This window comes from Diplotaxodon limnothrissa, linkage group LG4 (assembly GCF_057381915.1).
Source record: "Diplotaxodon limnothrissa isolate DT_005_m linkage group LG4, D_limnothrissa_male_GT1.1, whole genome shotgun sequence".
Taxonomy (NCBI): Eukaryota; Metazoa; Chordata; class Actinopteri; order Cichliformes; family Cichlidae; genus Diplotaxodon; species Diplotaxodon limnothrissa.
The window spans coordinates 14,403,391-14,422,600 of record NC_140599.1 but is presented as its reverse complement, the minus strand read 5'-3'; the positions used below and the strand labels follow the sequence as shown (position 1 = coordinate 14,422,600).

At 38.4% G+C, this 19,210-nt stretch overlaps 2 protein-coding genes across 4 annotated transcripts; one reads left to right on the top strand and one right to left on the bottom strand.

Moving 5' to 3' along the window:
• The first annotated feature begins 1,449 nt into the window (after positions 1 to 1,449).
• Positions 1,450 to 2,076, top strand: LOC146633454 (ras-related protein Rap-2a-like). Its single transcript, XM_085352240.1, has one exon. The coding sequence runs from the start codon at positions 1,450 to 1,452 to the stop codon at positions 2,074 to 2,076; it is 627 nt and encodes a 208-aa protein (XP_085208366.1).
• Positions 2,077 to 6,956: 4,880 nt separating this feature from the next.
• On the bottom strand, positions 6,957 to 18,846 carry LOC146633453 (phosphoribosyl pyrophosphate synthase-associated protein 1). 3 transcript variants are annotated; one of them, XM_085351502.1, is made up of 11 exons: positions 18,461 to 18,846; positions 18,149 to 18,201; positions 16,748 to 16,814; positions 16,476 to 16,648; positions 16,270 to 16,385; positions 16,103 to 16,158; positions 15,755 to 15,900; positions 14,645 to 14,686; positions 12,016 to 12,086; positions 10,113 to 10,259; positions 6,957 to 8,602 (listed from the first exon to the last, which is right to left on the bottom strand). In XM_085351502.1, exons 1-11 carry the CDS (start codon positions 18,541 to 18,543, stop codon positions 8,444 to 8,446), a joined length of 1,113 nt encoding a protein of 370 aa, XP_085207628.1. In that variant the 5' UTR covers positions 18,544 to 18,846; the 3' UTR covers positions 6,957 to 8,443. The 3 variants fall into 3 exon arrangements, with proteins under 3 accessions (XP_085207628.1, XP_085207629.1, XP_085207631.1); XM_085351503.1 differs by having other exon boundaries at positions 14,645 to 14,683; XM_085351505.1 differs by lacking the exon at positions 14,645 to 14,686.
• Between the last annotated feature and the right edge of the window lie 364 nt (positions 18,847 to 19,210).

The window sequence follows — 19,210 nt, the reverse complement described above, 5'->3', positions numbered from 1 at the left end:
CAAATATGCCGCTTTGCATGTACAAACATCTCCAGTTTCCTCTCATGTTTCCCAAAGAAATTTCTCCAGAAGTCTTGCAGTTTGTTCAGATACAACTTTACAAGCCTTAGGACTTTTGGCAACGTTTCCAAACAAGCCAAAATTGTTCAATCTTTTTCTAACTGTCCTGTCATGAGCTTCGACATTTAAAATGCTAACTGAGGCCTGTAGAGTCTGAGATGTAGCTTTTGGGGTTTTTTACTATTTCTCTGAGCGTTCCACAGTCTGACCTTGTGGTTAATTTGCTGGGACATTCACTTCTGGGAAGATTGTGTTAACAGACAACTGAATGCATTAGACTGGCACACTGTGAAAATTATGCCTTTATAGAGGTGCTCACGCTTGCTGATTATCAGTTAATGATGTGCACTTCATTATCACCAACTGGCTGCTAGTTAATTCTTTATACTGCTTCTTATGGAAGCAGTAAGGTTGTACTGAATGCCACAGAATCCTGTGACTACTTTCTTTTTCTTATACCAGTAAATTTAAATTACAATACTTCAGTGAGGACAAATAAAGTCAAACAGTGTTTATTTACGGTGATTTATATTTTTCATTATTGCTCTGTTCTGAGATCTGTGAAGAAGATAAAAGACCATCAGTACCGAACAAAGCAGCGATCAGGTACAATAGATGTGAATAAGTCAGTCACAATATTAGAAGGACAAAAATGGGTAGCAAAGCAGCTTGCATGTGCACAGCAACTTTTAGCAGGCTAAAACAATTTAAACATTATGCTCCATATGAGACTTGCTTATTAGACATAGAAAGCTGATCTGTCAGAACTGTGGCTGATATCGACTTTGTAGTTGCCTAAATGAACTCTAGAAGGCAGACCAAAAGCCTTAAATATTTTTTCTGATTCTGGTGCTACAACAACTGAGTATTAAGTCTTTTATGTTAGAAGAAAAATTCCACTTGAGTGTGAACAATTTATAGTATAAACTCTTTTACAACAAACTTTTAGCAAAAGATGAAAATGATTAACCTCCTTGCTGCAAAGGGAAGTATTATTTTTCAGATAAACAGATGTGTTGAGATATTTGATGTTGAGCCAGCAGTCAGGAATGCTTTCTGCACTGCACACAAAAACTCTCAGTGAAAGTATCTCAGTATCACCTTTTTTTTCTCTTACTGGACTTGATTTACATGTATCTCTCATTGGCTGGTGCAGGTTCAAGATGGAGCCACTGCTCCCTGCTGATTGGCTGGGAGCAGAAGGGGGCAGGCAATGTGTGTAAATAAATGAGCAGTGTAGCCTCACAGGCAGACTCACATGCCAACCACTTCCCTCTTCATCATTGCCATCAAAACACCTTCCAGGCTAAGGATCCACAGCCAAAGAGGAGAAGAATAGAGGGGTGAAAAAAGGCAATTTCTTCCTGTTACACGAAGAAGCACATCAAGATGTCTATTGAAGTGAAAGAGAAGACAGAGGTGCGTCTGGTGTTTTTGGGAGCAGGTGGAGTGGGAAAGACAGCCCTCATCCAACGTTTCCTCAAAGATACCTTTGAGCCAAAGCATCGGCGTACAGTGGAGGAGCTCCACAGGAAAGAATATGAGGTGGGGGGTGTCAAAGTCACTATCAACATCATGGACACCAGTGGCAGCTACTCCTTCCCTGCCATGCGCAGGCTCTCCATCCAGAACAGTGATGCCTTTGCTCTGGTCTACGCTGTGGATGACCCTGACTCTCTGGAGGCAGTCAAGAGTCTGCGGGATGAGATCCTAGATATCAAAGAGGACAAGTACACACCGATTGTGGTGATAGGGAACAAGATTGATCGTAACAATGAGCGACAGGTGTCCAGCGAGGAAGTGGAGTCCACTGTGGAGTTGGACTGGAACCACAGCTTCTTGGAGTCTTCAGCCAAAGACAACATCAATGTCCTGGAAGCTTTCAGGGAGCTGCTCCAGCAGGCCAATCTTCCTAGTCGGCTCAGTCCAGCACTGTGCCGGAGGCGGGAAACCTTCCCCAAAGACAGCAACAAACGACCTCCTATGAACAAAACCAACAGCTGCCTCCTCTCATAGCGATATTGAGATGCACAAAGGACAAAGTGAGACTGGGGGGCAGAAAACTGTTGTAAATAGATTTAAAGTTCCTTGTTTGCAAGGGTCAGATTTGGACAGAAGCAAAACAAGAAATGCTGTTATACATCTTAAGCTTCATGTGAGACACTGAGTCAGTAAAATATTTGTCCATCAGTCTTGTAAGCACTGCAGTTAGCCCCACAGAGGCACTGACAGCACAGAGATGCTGCAGCGAGGACCGACATGTGATGATGTAAACAAATACGACCTTAAAGACAGTGTGGAATGTGGCTGAGCTCGAAAATACTTACTGTGAATGTTAAAAATGTAAGATATGGTGACAGTGCAGAGCTCATTTTACATACAAATATATGATAATGTTTGATTTGGGGCCTTTATGTTACTGCTGTTTAAAAAAAAGTGCAATAACTGTGAAACCATATAAATGCAAAAGTGTTTTTGTGTCTGCATATGTCAGTTTTATGAATCAAGTGAACAACTAAGGACAAATTTAAACTTTTTTTCTTGTGAATGCTTGTGCAACCTGTTCTACAGCTCTTAGAAGATTGTTTGCAAAACAGCTAACATTTAAATACACAGAGCACATTCACTGCTGGTTCTCTCTACTTTGATGTTTATTTATGTGAGTTTGTCTTAAAGAATAGCTGACAGAAGTGCATTGCAAATCTGAGCATAAAGGGTTTTTTTTGTTTTTCTTTTCTTATTAATGTGGTATTTTCTATTTATTGTGACACCACAAAGAGCCACAAAGGCATGTTCGATGTATTTATTCAGTGCTTATTTCAAGTTAAATAAAAGATTTGAATTTAATCCTGTCTATCCCGACTATTTTATCTTGTTTACTGCTGTGACTTTGTTATTTGACAGAGCAGCAGAGCAGACAAACAGGAACGGTATGAAAGTTACTGTATAACTAGGGGAAGTTTTCACAGTCATAAGTGAAAAGTTATGAATCTAAAAAAAGCAAAAAATTAAAGTCTAACACGTGAAAACAGGTGACCATTAAATAAATAAAACAACTTTATTTTGTATGTCCTTAAAAAGATTCACACTGCACAGACCTCCTATACTGTTTCTCTTATAATAAGAATTCAACATCAATTCAACATCAATCCATCAATTCTCTTCTGCTGTCCTGATTCAGGGTCTGGGTCTCTTTATTCCAACCAAACTGGTGGGGTGAGACTGTCTAGTCTGTTGGCCCAGTTATCACAGGGCTAATGGTGCAGAGACAGCTACTGCCACTCACATTCACACCTACAGAAACTTTGACCTAACATGCAAATTTTAGTACTGTAGGAGGAAAGCCCAGGCGCCCAGACACTAATTCTTGTTGCACACTTCAATGCATTTGTGGCAAAACTTACAGACAAACTATACCTCCCTTCTAGAGAATGGGGCTGGTCTAACCAGATCTGTAAAAATTTTTTCATTTGTTTTTTTGTTTTTTATAAGACGGAAATGTTAAAAAAAACCTGCTGAATCACCCAACTGACATGTCTTACAGTTTGTTCCTAAGACCCTAGAAAAGTTATGTTGGTACTGAGTGGATTAAATCAACTAATAGGATCGCTTGGTTGGTCTTTAACACAATCTCAACGGCACAAGCTCTGTTTTGTGCTGCATTGCCCTCTGGTGGTGCACTTGGTGATGTGTGCATTGTTTGATGACTTCACTTTATTAGGTACACATTGTGAGTACTGGTTTGTACCCCCTTTCGCCTCGAGAACAGCTTTGTGGCGCAGATTCAACAAGGTGCTGGAAACATTCCTCTGAGACATGACAACATCACATAGTTGCTGCAGGTTTCCCATAGGTGATCTATTGGATTGAGCGCTGGTGACTGTGGAGGTCATTTGAATACAGGGAAGTCTAAGGAGCTTGGAAAGAAAAGCGTCTGGACTTCTTTGAGTTGCTTGAAGACGTTTCACCTCTCATCCGAGAAGCTTCTTCAGTTCTAAGGGTCAAATGGTGGAGAGTCCCAGATTTAAACCCAGTGGGAGTTTCCTCCCAAAGAGGGACAAAGGACCCCCTGATGATCCTCTACCTAATCACATGAGCCAAGGTGAGAAAGCGGGTGTGGCTCACACCTTGGCTCCTTAGACTACGATGACCTGGATGACTGAGAACCTTCACAGACATGAATACAGGGAACCTATCATCATGTGCAAGAACCAGTTTGAGATCATGATAGTTTTATAACAAGGTCTGTTTTCCTGTTGGAAGCATCTGTCAGAAGATGGGCGCACAGTGGTCACAGGTAGGCCGTGGCGTTTCAACTATGCCGAAATATGGCAAGAAACCTTTACACCACCATGAACTGTGCCAAATCTAGCCTTATTTCATAACTGACAGGATGGCACTAGTATGGTCTTCTGCTCCTGTAGCCCATCTGCTTCAAGGTTTGACATGTTGCACGCTCAGTGATGCCCTTATGCACACCTTGTTACTGTTCCCTTCCTATCAGCTCGAGGCAGCTCGAGGCAGTCTGGCCATTTTCCTCTGACGTGTGGCATTAAGGTATTTTGCACCCAGAGAACTGCCGCTTGCTGGATATTTGATGTTTCTTGGACCATTCTTTGTAAAGTCAAGAGATGCTGCACAGGAAAATCTCAGACCAGCCCGTTGAACATAAAAAAACAATTCTTAACCCTGTTCAAACTTCAGCAGGTCATCTTGAGTTAATGCCACGTCACTGTCTGATTAGATATTTGTGTTAATGAGGAGTTGAACAGAGACACCACTGACTATGTCTCCAAAACCTCCTGAAGTGCAAAATAAAATCTAGTTACTAATTTTATTATCTGAAGTAAAATTAGTTACTGAGATTAAATCTGGATGAGTAATGTCTCACATGTTTTGTTTAGCTGGATTTTTTGTCTACTGTGTATACTGAAACATGCAACAAAAGCTGATAAAGAGGTTTTCATTCCAACCAAACTGGTGGGGTGAGACTAAAATCTAATCCACTGCTTCAAGAAATTCACATGATGACTTGACTAAAGAGCTTACTCCAGATGGTTCTCTAATTCTCCACTCTTAACAATGGCAGCAATGACAGGACAAAGTTGCCTAATAAAGCATGATAAAGTATCATGCTATTTAATGTTCACTTTTCATGTTCTCTAAAAGAACTTCATACACATTGTTAGCATTTCCTGACTGTTAAAAGGCAACACAGGCTTAGAGAAAGAGACAAAAAGGTGCACTTCCTTTTTCCAAAAATGCTCAGATAAGGCACATTGTTTCCTCAGAATGAGACAAGGAAGTGATCTGTAATTATCAGATCTTTAGTTCCTCTTAGTGCCTTGTTTAAACTCACAGCTGCCTTCAGCTGCTCCACTGAGATTCACAAACCCATCTTTCTCAGCACATGGACGAAGACCCGGGAGGGGGGACCCCTGCCTTTTAAAACTCAGGTGCGATTTAAACCTCTTTACTTAGGTTGCTGGCAGAGCACAGGGCTCAGCTGTAGATAAGGGTAAAGGAAATGCAAACTACTCAGATAGGATTACTGCTACTATAGCAACAAGTAGAAAAGTCTGATTTGTGAGTATGACCTCTGAAATCCCTACACTGCCTGGCAAAGTGTTTGTCTCTGCTCCTAGACTTGGTCCAAGCTCCTCAGTGCTGTTTATATACCTGAGAAGTTTTGAACAAGTATAGGATCTCTGACGTCCACATCAGGTGTTTTTAAGGAAGCGGTAAGACCTAATGGCAACTGCATACTGGATCTTTATGCTAACATTTGAATCACAGTGCATGTTAAAAGTAACTGAAAGCCTTCTCATAAAGCTGTATTCAATTTTATATTTGTCTCTGCAAGATTGTTTTAGCAGGATTCATTAAATATCCAAACCGAATACATATAAAAACCCAGAAAAGCAACGAGAAATCTGGTTCTTTGTAGCCAAAAACTACAAATGGAACAAAATGTTAGCTTTTCCTTGCTGAAATAGAACATTTGGACTTCAAATGTATCTGTAATCTTTAAATCTCTCTGATTCTGACAGATCAGTTTCTTTTATTACATATTAGTTGAATTCAAAACTAAGGCCCACAAACCAAACCTGGTACTTCTTAAACTTTAATCCAGTCCCCATATCCTGTTTTTCCAATAAATTTTGTTAAGCACCACAACCTATAAAACTAAACAGACATTTGCACCTCTACAGCATCAGTAAACTAGCTGCTATGGAACAAAAAGGAAATTCTGTGACTATTTTGGTTTTCAGAGAATCCAGTTTGATTTCTGAATCCACGTCCTTCTTTGGAAACAGTCCTGGACCACAAAGGCTTCAGAGAGGTTCTGAAGTGAAAGTGATGGAGCTGTAAAGGGTAATGGCTATGCCATATAGTACAAACAGTCTACATAAGGTTCATAGTCAGGCAGTATGTCAAGAACACAGCTAAAGATTGATTTTCTTTTTTTTTAGAACTTGTTTAATGGATGTTTAATGTTTAATGGACGCCCCATTGTGTTAACTGATGTCAAATTCAGGCTTGTGACTTTATAAGCTATGTGGTAGCCTTTAAGCAGAAATGTAATATGGATGCAATTATTTAGCTTGAGTGTTATAACATATGTTATAAAGCTAATAAGCGTTTTTTTGGTTTTTGATTGATGCAGCACAAATTAGATATGATTTTCATTACATGGTGCAGCCTTTAGAGAAACAGAACAGACTCAAATAATCTAGAATGTATAGATAGATAGTAGTTTAAGGTGCACATGTTTTGCAAAGGGAGTTATTCAAATAACTTTTTTTTTCTTCACAAAAGTGGCAGATGCTGTGGATTTAATTAATTTAATTAATAATAAAATTCCTTATTTGGTAGAGATGAGGCAGAACCAGAGGCAATGTTTTTTTTAATTTCACAAACAGTGACAAACACAGTACAGTCTGACAGAAAGGTGGGGTTGGGATGGGGAGGGGTTCAGGGAAACAGTAAATACAGAGGATTTCTGAAACACGCTGTGGACAGAAATTTGAGCTGACATGGTAATGGCATTTTTACCCAACTCTGTGCACAAGAGTGCCCAACCTTATCAAATAACATCCAGCATCTATAGCAAACCTAAATGATAAGATAAAACGAGCACAGGTGTACAGTACTGCTGTATGGAAGACATTCTCGAAGTATTAGGGTGTGCGCACACAACAGTAAAACATCTTCATAAGCACAAGAGCAAATAATTGTGCATTGGCTTCTAAAGTATATTTCCCTGAGCAAAAGGCTCAAACAGCATAGAAAATAAAGTCATTTTCACTCAACCTTCACTCTGAAGTTTTCCCAGAGGCCATAATCACTTGGAGACTAACATCAGAACTGTGCTGCTGTGTCGCAAATCATCTTAAAAATTAGAAGGCAAAACAAATGCACAAACAGGGGACACCTTACAAAGATGTCAGTATGTTGCAAAACTGTCTATCCAAGTCAAGGCTTCAATACAAGCCATCTAAAGCACAAATTATCTGTACTTTTAATTACACAGAGAACAATATTCACCTTCATCAAAGGCATTCAACCAAACCATCGCAGCTCCCTGCATCAGTTGGCAATAGTGTGGTGCACACCTCCCTTTAGCTATGTCATATGTAGTGCATTGTCACAATCAGGTAATAGTTAACGGCATTTCAGTCGATTAATAAAGCGAGAATATGATAAAGGCTCATTTCGCCCACAGCAGCTTGCAGCGGTGGTATGAAGCCATTCGCTCTTAACTTCCTGCTGAGAGTGCAATACAACAAAAGTGAGTGACATTTTAACCTGTGGTGACGACATTCAAAAACATTTTCATTTCCCCAAATATTTCCACAGAAGATGCAAAGAAAAGCTGCATAAAAATGATCATTTGAGAACTACAGTTTGTATACTTGTTCTTACTCATTAGATGAAACATGCCTCGTTCAGTGCAAAGAAATCAGTGCCTGAGCAGCCCTGATCACAAGACCTGGCAAGGTGTTGGTTAGTAAAGCCAACAAATTCTTGCCAGCTCTTCTCCTTTGCAGATTAAGCTCAGTCACTAGATAGGAGGTACTGTTAGAGTATGACAAAATAATACCAATGCAAAGCATCTTTTGTTCAAGTGAAATGAATGAGAGCAGCGAGACGTGCCTTAAAAAACTGAAACGGGTCTTGTTTTTTATAATATCCACGACACGCCCGAAAACGTATCAGTTTTTAACAAGTGAAATATTTTTTAATAACTTCTGGTAAGAAGATAAATAACTTTGGGCAATTTATAGAATCGCTTCAAATGACTTACATTGCTTTTTTTTTTTAACATGTATAACACAGGAAATTATGACTTGCTCTCTATCACTGACAACCTCTGATGCCACTAGTCATCCACAGTGATGTTGCGGAACAAGTAAGCCATGGACTCGCCATTGTGGATCCTGCGGATAGCCTCAGCTAATATCATGCTGACATCCACAGTTTTGATCTTTGGACACTGCAGCTTCTGTACTTCATGGGGAACTGTGTTGGTCACCACAACCTGAGGACCCACAGTAAACACAGACATTTTATACTATGAATATATTATTTGTAATATTAGTTTGACATATAAGTAACAGAGCTGCTTTAAAATGACTTGAAACGCAAGTATCCAAACATGGGCATGCACTTGAAAAAAAAAAAGAAAAAAAAAAGAAGAAAGGGGGGTGTGTGTGTGTAAGTTTTACTTTAAAAAAGGGACAAGTCGGTAAAGACATAAACTGGATCCAAAACATAATTAAACACTTAAGCAATACTGCCATTGACTCAGGTCTGTTACTTAGATCTCAGTTTTGTGAAAGACAGATGTCCCGAGTTCAAAAAGAGGACAAAATACTTGTACAATGAATAGAAGATCACAGGTATAGTGTTTCCTAGTTGGCATCCCTGACTTTTCTTTCTTTCTTCTTCGTGCAATCAATCAGAAAAGTGCAAGAGGCACAGGATCAATATTCTGATTCTGTTGTTTGAATAACTTATTTCTATAACTCTTAATAAATGAGCACTGCAGCAGTTTAGGAAACAGCCCCACACTGAGTTTGCCACCTTCACACTCTGCAAACTTTTAAGATAACATTTGTTTGTTTGTTTCCCCAATAGTATTAATATCAAAGTAAAGCAAAAACTTGAATCTTGACTCTGTAGGATAATTTAGTGGCTCTGTTATGCTAACAGAGACATGGCTTGGACCCACTTGTCTCTTTTTCTACCCTGATAAGAATGGTTGTTTTTTCATCCATATGATACGAGGAGTAACTGAACAATTTGACAAGTATGAAAATGATGTGAATAAGCAGCTGTGGTTTTCACACTTACCAGACATCGACCCAGATGAACACAATTCAGATTTTGACTAATGTGTTAGACAGCACTGGAATTATTGAAGCTTTTCTGGTAGTACTACAACACTTTGCTACAGGGTGGCTATAGTAGAGTAGCTAGAGCAAGTCATTAGAGGGTTGGTGACTCCAGTCTGCACACCAAAGCATTAATGGGAAAGATACTGAAGCCTGAGATGCATTCATTGGGGTGCAACTGTGTATGAATATTAAATATAAAGTATGAATAAGTGCATGAGGCATGTATGTTTTAAGGGCTTAGGGTAGAAAAGCACCAACTACCAGTCCTTTCACCAGTATGTGGATCAAGATTAAAGAGACTAATAGATCAATTAATAATTAATAGATCTCAGATCTCACTTGTTTGTTTTTAATAAGTCATAAATGTAGAGTAAACTGCAACTATTGTTTTCTAGATAGTTCAGAGGAAGTGAAAATGAAAACTTCTATTCAGCAGATCATGAAACTCCTTACACAGTACAGGGAAAAAATGCCCACTACGAGGAAGCATCTCGTTTTACACTCTGTTTACAATGAACAAATGATAGCCCGTAAAAAAAAAAGAAAAAGAAAAAAAAGACCTTTTACCACTTCTCCTTTAGCTTGTGTGACAGTTTCGTTCAAATACATGAATAACCAGTTCTCGCGTGGGTGGGGGGGATCAGTCCTCACCTCATCAATGGCTGATTCCTCTATGAGACGTGGCGCGTCAGCAGAAAGTAAACCATGTGTGGCCATAATATAAATTTTATAGGCTCCTCTCTCTTTCAGGATCTCGGCAGCAGCGACAAAGTCTCCTACATCATCTATGATGTCATCCTGTCAGAAAAAAAAAAAAAAATACAATCTGTAGTTAAAACTGCATCTCCCTTTTTCTTTGTGTTTTTTTTCCTATGATTATTGGTGATATACTTGCGGCACTGCTCACAAGCAGTGTAATGATATACAAAATATACAAAAACACTGTCAACAAGAAAAGATTAGGAAGTGTCAAAACTCTCACATTGCTCATTGTTCAGAAAGATAACTGGATCATATTTACCATTAGAATTAACTTCCTGCTTTTTGACTATACACAAAGAACAAATATTGATCAAACAAAAAAAAAAAAAAAGAAGTTAAAACTTTGTTCCCGTTTTAAAAACAAAGAAGGGATAGCGTCTGTATCATAAGCGCTGGGTACCAAATGATTCAGGAGAAAGACCAAAAGATCCATTATACCCCTACTAATCACACTCAAAGACTGAATTTGATCATCTTGTTGGATATTTTACTTGATTCTAGGGCTGTTCATATAACGATATATATCAGATGACGATATAAAAACATCTAGTTTCATTTTACACTATCGTTTGTTTCGTGGTGTCGCAAAATAAACTGTTTACAGTAATATTTTTTCATCGTTTTGATGATCACTGTAGTGGCTATATTAATTTCTTAAAGTTCTCTCTTTCTCTTATATTTAATATAACCACACTACGGACGGACAAGCGACTGTTTTTGTGCGTTGTCATTAGCAACAACGACGGTAAAACCATCGCGTGTCCGCTTGTTTATTTTCCATATAAACCTTTCACAATAAAGCTCAAGATCCTGTTGAGGCTTTTCAAAATAAACCGAATCACCTGAAAGAGTATGCAGTGTTTACGGATGGGAAGCAAAAAAAAAGAGTCGCCAGGTGCTAAAAAAATAAATAAACCTTAGACTCAAACATTAGAACAGGCTTTTCCCCGCCCGCAGCACGCTGTGTAATACATACTCTGAAGGATTAACACACATCATCACCATGGACTTGCATCAGAAGGAGATCCAGGGCTTCTTCAGCTTTCCCGTGGACAACTTGCGTGCCTCCCCTTTTTTGATTCAGTACATTCAAGAAGAGGTAATGATCCCTGTCAGATCTCTGCTGTGTGTATTCTAGTGACCTGTGGATCACTCAGTCCGTTACAACTTATGTCTAAAAATGTATAGTTTCATACATCGGTTAAAACACTCGACTCCAGGTACACGACGCCCAGCTGGAAACACTTCACATGTTTCAAATGTTGCATTTTTGTTATTTATATCGTTATCGGGACAATAGATGTCTTATATCCGGATATGAGATTTTGGTCATATCGCACAGCCCTACTTGATTCTATCATTATTATTATTAGAAGATTTTTTTTTTTTTTTTTTTAATGTCAGTTTTCCCATTTTTTGGCTTGGATTAGATCTTTTCACATCCTTTAAAACAGAATTTGATAACTTACAACGAATAAGGAAAAATAAAAAACAAAAATATGTAGCAGAAGATGAAGAGCATACGTAACCAAGTAAAGTAAGGACAGTGCAAAACCAGAATTGCAAAAACACTTGGTGCAGAATGCACTGGATAAATAGACACACCTAAAGGAAGTGACTGGCAGACAGTAAGCATATCACACTTCAAAAAGAACTAGCCAATCATTTTAAAGAAAGCTGTAGTGTTGCATTGGTAGATTTTATCAAGAAAGAGGGCTGAATCATCAGCTAAAGTTAGCCACGGAAGCTAATGGAAATGATAACTAAGGAAGGAGAAGCAGAAATGACCTACCACGATGATGGCAATCCTTCCTCCCACATCCCCAACCACAGTAATGGGAGGTTTCTCTTTGGCCATCATTACTGGAAATGAAAAGAGCAGTTTGCCCATGAGAGCACTTCCAGGAAGTTATGCGTACAGTTTCTCACTTAATCAAAAATAAATCTCAGTAGATTGGGTAAAATGGGTTGAGAAAATTGTTTTTCGATTTAAGCTCATTTTCACTCCAAATCATTGTTTTTTCCATTGCATGCTGTGAATGATTCGTAGAAATGCTGCATTCAATTTAAATTTCAAATGCACTTGATTACACTTTCCCTCCATTCTACCCCTCCTACCCCTAAAAGATTAAACTCAAATGGCAAACATAGTACAAAACATGCCATGCAAAGATCAAATGGCCTAAGGGTTTTCTGCCCAGAATACCCAATCAGAAGACAATGTATACAACCGCCTTGACACACATGTTAGGTTGCCAGGCTGTGGCAGGCATGTGGCAGCACTCTGTATATGAATCAAATAAGCACCACACAGTCTTATTTCACATGGGTCAACAGTGGCAAGCACCGATGAGGGTTTCTTCATCCACACTTGCCAGTGTTCTGGGATCAGTCTTCAGTGGAACATCAGTGCTGCTACTTTTACATGCACGCCATAATTTTCCACCCTTTAAAAAAAACTTACAGTGACTTGGATATAATTTATTTCTATTAAGAAAAGCTCTGATTATCATCAATACTGTCACTGCATCAGTGCTGACGTCCACTATAACACTTCTGGTCTCACATGATATATCACATATCGCTATGTGTTAATAAAACATGAAAGTGCTTCATCTTGTGGCAGATCTTATCATGTCTCTAATTCTCAACTGATGCATTAAAAATTATCCTCAGATAAGGATTGATGCAGTGTACTTAAAGTGGAGAACCATCAGTAACACTCTGACATGTAACCCAAATCAAAAACAGCTGTTTTCTGATTACAGGTATGCATGTAAATGCAGTCATTTAGAGGGTTTTGAGGAAACAATCAACTGATAAACAATCAGCCAGCCAAGCCGATTGTGCAGGAAAAGTATAAAGCAGCAGAGAAAGGTGGAGGCATGCCTTGCAGAACATTTTGCTGAATACCGTGAGTCCCACAGCATCAGAAAACCTGGGAGTGTCACATTCAGTCTTTTATTGCTATCAACCAAAAACAGCAAGAGCCATGTTGTTAGCGGTACACACACTTAAAATACATTGTCTCGACAGTTTGTTGATGTGCTACAACATTGTCCTGAAAAATGTCTGCTCAGAGGTTTCTGGAATTAATTTCAGATGTCTAAAACGTATTGATACTTTGAGTTATCTGTAGAAAATGTTAAATCAACAGGTTGGCATGCCCAACCTGTCCAAACGGCCTAACAGAGTTAAAGCTTTGCATCACATTAAATATGCCACCCATCAGATCAGCCAGTAACCCATATACAGGAAGTCTGGACCGGTTCTTAGTGTAAAGGGTCAGTGGCTCTGAGCCTATGGGTATTACATAGTTTTGGAAATGATTTGAGCGAAAGGAGATGGGGTACATCCTGGTTTGTGCTTTGCCCTTGCTAAACTGCTTCAATAAAATATCCTGAATTCAGAAGTCTAAATTTCAGACATTTCTGTTTTAACTCTTTACGTAATCTTGTGAATAAGCAATAAATCTTTTAATACTTCTTACATGTTACCCTCAGGCCTTAAAATTAACAGATCCCTGGGACCTATATTCTTTTCCTGGCCACCAACGTACAACCTAGCAAAATTACCAAGAGCAAGCATCACAAGAGGAGAGCTGCCATTAACCAGTGTGGCTGACAAATGGTACTTAACCTACAAGGCTACTCAGCCAAGCAGGATAGACACTGGGAGCACCACCAGCTCAAGAACCAAGGTCTGCATTATCTGTTGGGAGCATTGCTTGGAATCAAAAACATGGTCCCTTTAAAAGAAAAGCTGGTCCAGACCTGTAGGAGTAACTGACTGATCCAACACTATTCAATAATAAAATAGGTTATCTGATCCAGCATATTAAAACTGCTACGATTATGCTATATGCTATAATTCACTAACCGTCCCATTCACAACATCTTTTGTTCCCGTCGCTGGATGTTAGATTTCAAATGCATGCGTTACTGTTTTATGACATGCAGTTATGACCAAATGTTAATCAGGTTTTTAAGGGCGGGTTTTTTATGGGTGCACAATGTGTTGATTGGCAAGATGAGTCCAGATGTTCAACTACAAAATAAAAACAGAAAGAATGTTTGGTATGGTTCTGGTTTGATTTATGGATTTGGAGTTTAAAAAACAAAATAAAGTAAAATAAAAATCAGAACACAACAAAAAAAAAAAAGAGGGTTTTGACCATCTTGTAGAACTAGCTGTCTGGAGTCACAGAAATGTGGCATAATGCAAACAGTATATCGAAACTGAAATTAACTGGTCTTTTAATTCGTTTGAGCACTAATCATCCACTTTGTTTTTACAGACCTGAATCCAGACTGTATTTTCACAAGATGCAACACAAACCCTTTGTTTATACATGCAAATTGAGGAACCATTTGAAGAGGAATCATTTCATAGTCAGATGTAAATTAATTTTACGGTCGTACTTGGAAGTTCTATGCCAGGGAACGGAGCTTGTTGTTTGCCTGCTATTGTCAACAAATAAACACCACGTTAAACACAAATGCACAAATATTTGACACGACACAACACATGACGCCAGGACTTGAAAAATCCTCTGCTCGGCCTGACGGGAATTTAAAAAGCGACACAACAAATCAGACTGATTCTAATAAGAAAAATTAAGGATGAAGCCATTTGTGAGTTGCAGTTCCAAAAGAGGATTTTTTAAGTCAAGGTTAAAAGCACAACGCTGTTGGTTTTTTGTTGGTTTTTTTAAACAAAATAATCAACTAAATATTGGACACAAATTTGGAGTCATTTGCCAACGACACACTTATTTGACATTACTTCAGATTCAGAGTTAGCACTATAAAAGCTTCACCCAGTCACATGTATTCGCACCAAAAAAAAAAAAAAAAACAGAAAGAAAAAAAAAAAAGATAAAATTAACGTGGCAAGAAACAAGCAGAAGACTGCGCTTTTATGATTACATTGTAGTTTACACTTTGTAAGTTAGGAACTGCAGCTTGCCGATGCAGCATGAGTCAAAGTAGCTCATCTGTAGAAACGAAATCATGCACTAACAAAAAATAAATAAAAAACAAAAATCAGTTACTTGCAGTATGGCTGATGGTATGAGTGAGAAACGGCAGAATCGTCAGCTCAAAACAGGTTAGCATGAGTAAGAGCTGTATTTTGTCTGTTTTCCCACAGAAGACATTTTAAACTGCTACAGTAGCTAAAACACAGGTGAACTCTACCATGACTGCATCCCACTGACTTTGATGCTGTTGCGCATGTTAGCTAATTGTCATAGCTTCCTGTGACGCTTAAGCCATCATTAATAAACTCATCAATCCACCTGTGCTTTTTCTGCTTCTAAATGTCTGCTGTGAAAAGGTCTGTTAAATTATAAATACAATGAAGTGCTAACATTAAAAATTCAGACAACTGAAGAGTTAAACTAGGAGAAAATTCTCAAAGAAACAATAAATAATGCAAATCATCAGTGCTGGTAATATCTATGGAGCACTTAAGCTACAAGAAAAATTATAAAAATTAAACATAAATGCTTTTCATATGGGTTTTCTTACAAGGAAGCTCCAGGCCTGTGTGTCCTGTTGTGTTGCGTACACATGGTGGGGAGTGTCTTCCATCAGCCATGTCAGACTCTGAACACTGAGCCTCGCCGTGGATCACAGCCAGACCGAGACGCAGTCTTTCTGCATAGGACTGAGCCCTAAAAATAGTAATAATAATAATTAACAATTAGTCAATAACAACATTATTATTATTACCAGTAACAACATGTATATATATGCACGTTAGTTATACATATGTATCTAAATATGCATGCATAGAATAGGACAGAAATTATTTTTGCAATATATATCTGATGTAAAGATTATCAGAAATTATCAGTGGTGTATTGCATCAGTTACCTTTTAGCTGCAGCAGGGGACTTTGCCACAATGATGGCATTTCTGTAATCAGGGATCTGGCAATAAAGAGTGAAAACAGTTTTGTTAGACTTATTGATGGAGTTCTGGACTGAGTGATCCACAGGTCACTAGAATACACACAGCAGAGATCTGACAGGGATCATTACCTCTTCTTGAATGTACTGAATCAAAAAAGGGGAGGCACGCAAGTTGTCCACAGGAAAGCTGAAGAAGCCCTGGATCTCCTTCTGATGCAAGTCCATGGTGATGATGTGCGTTAATCCTTCAGAGTAAAAGACATCAAATAATCAAACTCAAATAAAGATTCTTTGAACAAATCACAGATTGAGGTTTTCTTTTTTGCTATTTTTACCTGCTTTGGCTAACATGGAAGCTAACAACTTGCACACTATTGAGCCCCTTTTTCTCATCTTGCACTGCTTGCTGTAGGGGAAGTAAGGAATAACTCCAATGATGTTCTTTGCACAAGAGGTCTTGAGGGCATAAGCCATGACAAGCAGCTCCATGATGGCTGTGTTCACATCCCTGATTGTAAAAAAAAAAAAAAAAAAAAAAATCAGATGACTCTGTTTGGTGATAATCTAATAACCTTTTTAAATGTTTGGCACATCCTACTATACTCACCGTGGGATGGTCTGGATAATGAAGATGGTCTGTCCACGAACAGATTCTTTTACATCCACTCGAGTCTCTGAACAGAGAACATACTTCACCAATACTTTTTAATACACATTTGTTGTTTATTTGAGCAACAGAACACGGGATGTTGTACATTTACGTCTCATGACCTAAAAACTGATGAAATCTTGTAGCTCTATTACATGAACAATGTGCTATTTTTGATGGATTCCATTAATTTCTGCAACAGTCGTGTCGTATTAATATCCATGCCCTACTCCACAGCAATCCTGTGCCAACAACTTTTAATGCAACTATCAGGAAAGCTCTGCTTTCCCTAATGAAACAGACAGTGGTACAGATACTGATAATCTGAGCTAAAATGTCCTAGATCAATTTCTTCATTGACCATTCATACTACACCAAAACTAGTAAATAATTGATAAACACATCAATAACATAAAAGTTCCTGATTTTCCACTATCTACTATAGAAATGTGATTCAATGGGACTACTGCAGGAATAAAATAGGAAGTTTTCTGTTAATTAGCAAAGGCTTTCTATTTTATAACAACAGGACAGCCTGTTCGTGAATAACCAGAACTCTTCCTGTAATTTTACACATTATATTCTAACAATTTAACTGTACACGACAAACAGTCGTGCTGACAGATTTCTTTCGTTACAACAGCAGCATTTCTTTATCTTATAGAAAAATGAACCATGTTATTGAAACTACATGTATTGATCTTATATTAAGATATGTCAGGTATTATATAAGCTTAAACTTCTTTACACTGACAGTAAGCAGTTTTGCTTGTTCAGATTCAAGGTCAAACTGGGCTGTAGTGTCCCATGATATAAAATGAGTTTGGCATCCCTGATCTAGAGGATACTTCTATTTATATAGCACCAAATCACAACAACAGTTGCCTTGGGGTGCTTTATCTTGTAAGATAAAGACCCTACAATAATATAAAGGAAAGTCCAACAATCAGATGAGCCCCTAGGAGCAAGCACTTGGCGACAGTGATCATTGGGAGTGAGGTATTAAAATAAGAGGGGAAAAGTCATGGACAAGCTGTTTATAAAGTCACTTCTGGTGAGAAATCAGCTTATCAAGCAGAACAAATTGAAATACCAAGTCTGAACTGAACTTACACCTGTCCCTGAAAATTGCACTTACATTATACATTTAATAAAAGGAAAAATTCAAATACCAATCTGAAACTGACCATTTCGAAACAACAAATAGTGATTAAAAATATCAACTACAGTAACTTTAGCACACAATCTCTAACTACCCTCACCTACTTGTGTATCAGATCACAAGCCTACATTTCAGATAAAACCTGACCAGAAACATTTGGAATAAAATTGCATATAAAGCCATAACACCCTGCTCACCTCTGTTAGACTCCTGGAAGACCACAGACTTCCCCAGCTCCACACCCAGACGCCTGTGAAACATGAGCACAACATGGCAACCTAATGGTCATCTGCCAGCTGCAGAGTTTCAACACACAATATCAGGCTTTCACCACACGACTAATTCATTCATCCACGCATTACAGACCACACTCACTATGCATGGTAAAGTGTCAGCAGTGAAGTTTTTCCACAATTATCACCGACCAACAACCTAAAGAAGCACTATTAGTGGCATTAAATATTAACTAGCAGTCAGTCTTAACACTAACGGTTCAAAGCATTACTTACTCTGTTATTTTCTTGGCTAATTCTGTGCATGCTGCAGAGGAGTTTGCAGAAAATACTCGATAAGCACTTTTAGCGACATTCATTCTGGTGTTTAACTTGACAGGCACTGTCAACAGCTCAACCTTATTCCTTCTAACCACTTAGTTTCTTGTCCTTTTTTCTCTGACGTAGTCGTTAGCTTGCTCGCTCGCTAGCTGGCTCAAATTAGCCTGCTAGGGGAGCGGATGTACCCAGAATGACCGCCAGAGTGCGGCACAAAGTTAGCTAAAACATAGCAGTAAAATAAGCATTGCTTATTTTGGTTTGTCAAATTATTGTCGCAGTTTTCGCCGGAAGTCTACTGACACCTGCCTCTCTCTCAGGTAGCAATGTAGCTTATAATGTTAACTACGGAATCCCCGTCGGGTCAGTCTTAACCGCGGATCAAAAAACATAAGTTCAGTTGTACTGAATGTCAGACGGCGGTTTTCTTTAGGGATACTAATAATCTGGTAATAATTTGGTTAACCAAGAGATTACATTTATTAAGCAATAGTTTAATAACACACTGAAAAATATTCTGTTAAAAAAGTAATTTATTCAGAGCCAAAATATAGTTGAGCAAAATGTGAACATAGTCAAGTGACTAGATGAACTCGTCATTTCATATTATTGCATATTGTCTATGTAAGATTATATTTTTCAGTTTTTTTAAACACTTAACTGTTTTGGCAGGCCAAGTAGGTTAAAGCTTTAAAAAAAATTAATTAC

Coding starts and splice junctions, on each gene's coding strand:
- LOC146633454 (XM_085352240.1), top strand. CDS start 1,450: ATGTCTATTGAAGTGAAAGAGAAGACAGAGGTGCGTCTGGTGTTTTTG.
- LOC146633453 (XM_085351502.1), bottom strand. CDS start 18,543: ATGAATGTCGCTAAAAGTGCTTATCGAGTATTTTCTGCAAACTCCTCT. Junction 16,649..16,747: donor ATTATCCAGACCATCCCACG/GTGAGTATAGTA, acceptor TTTTACAATCAG/GGATGTGAACACAGCCATCA. Junction 15,901..16,102: donor TCCCCTGCTGCAGCTAAAAG/GTAACTGATGCA, acceptor TACTATTTTTAG/GGCTCAGTCCTATGCAGAAA.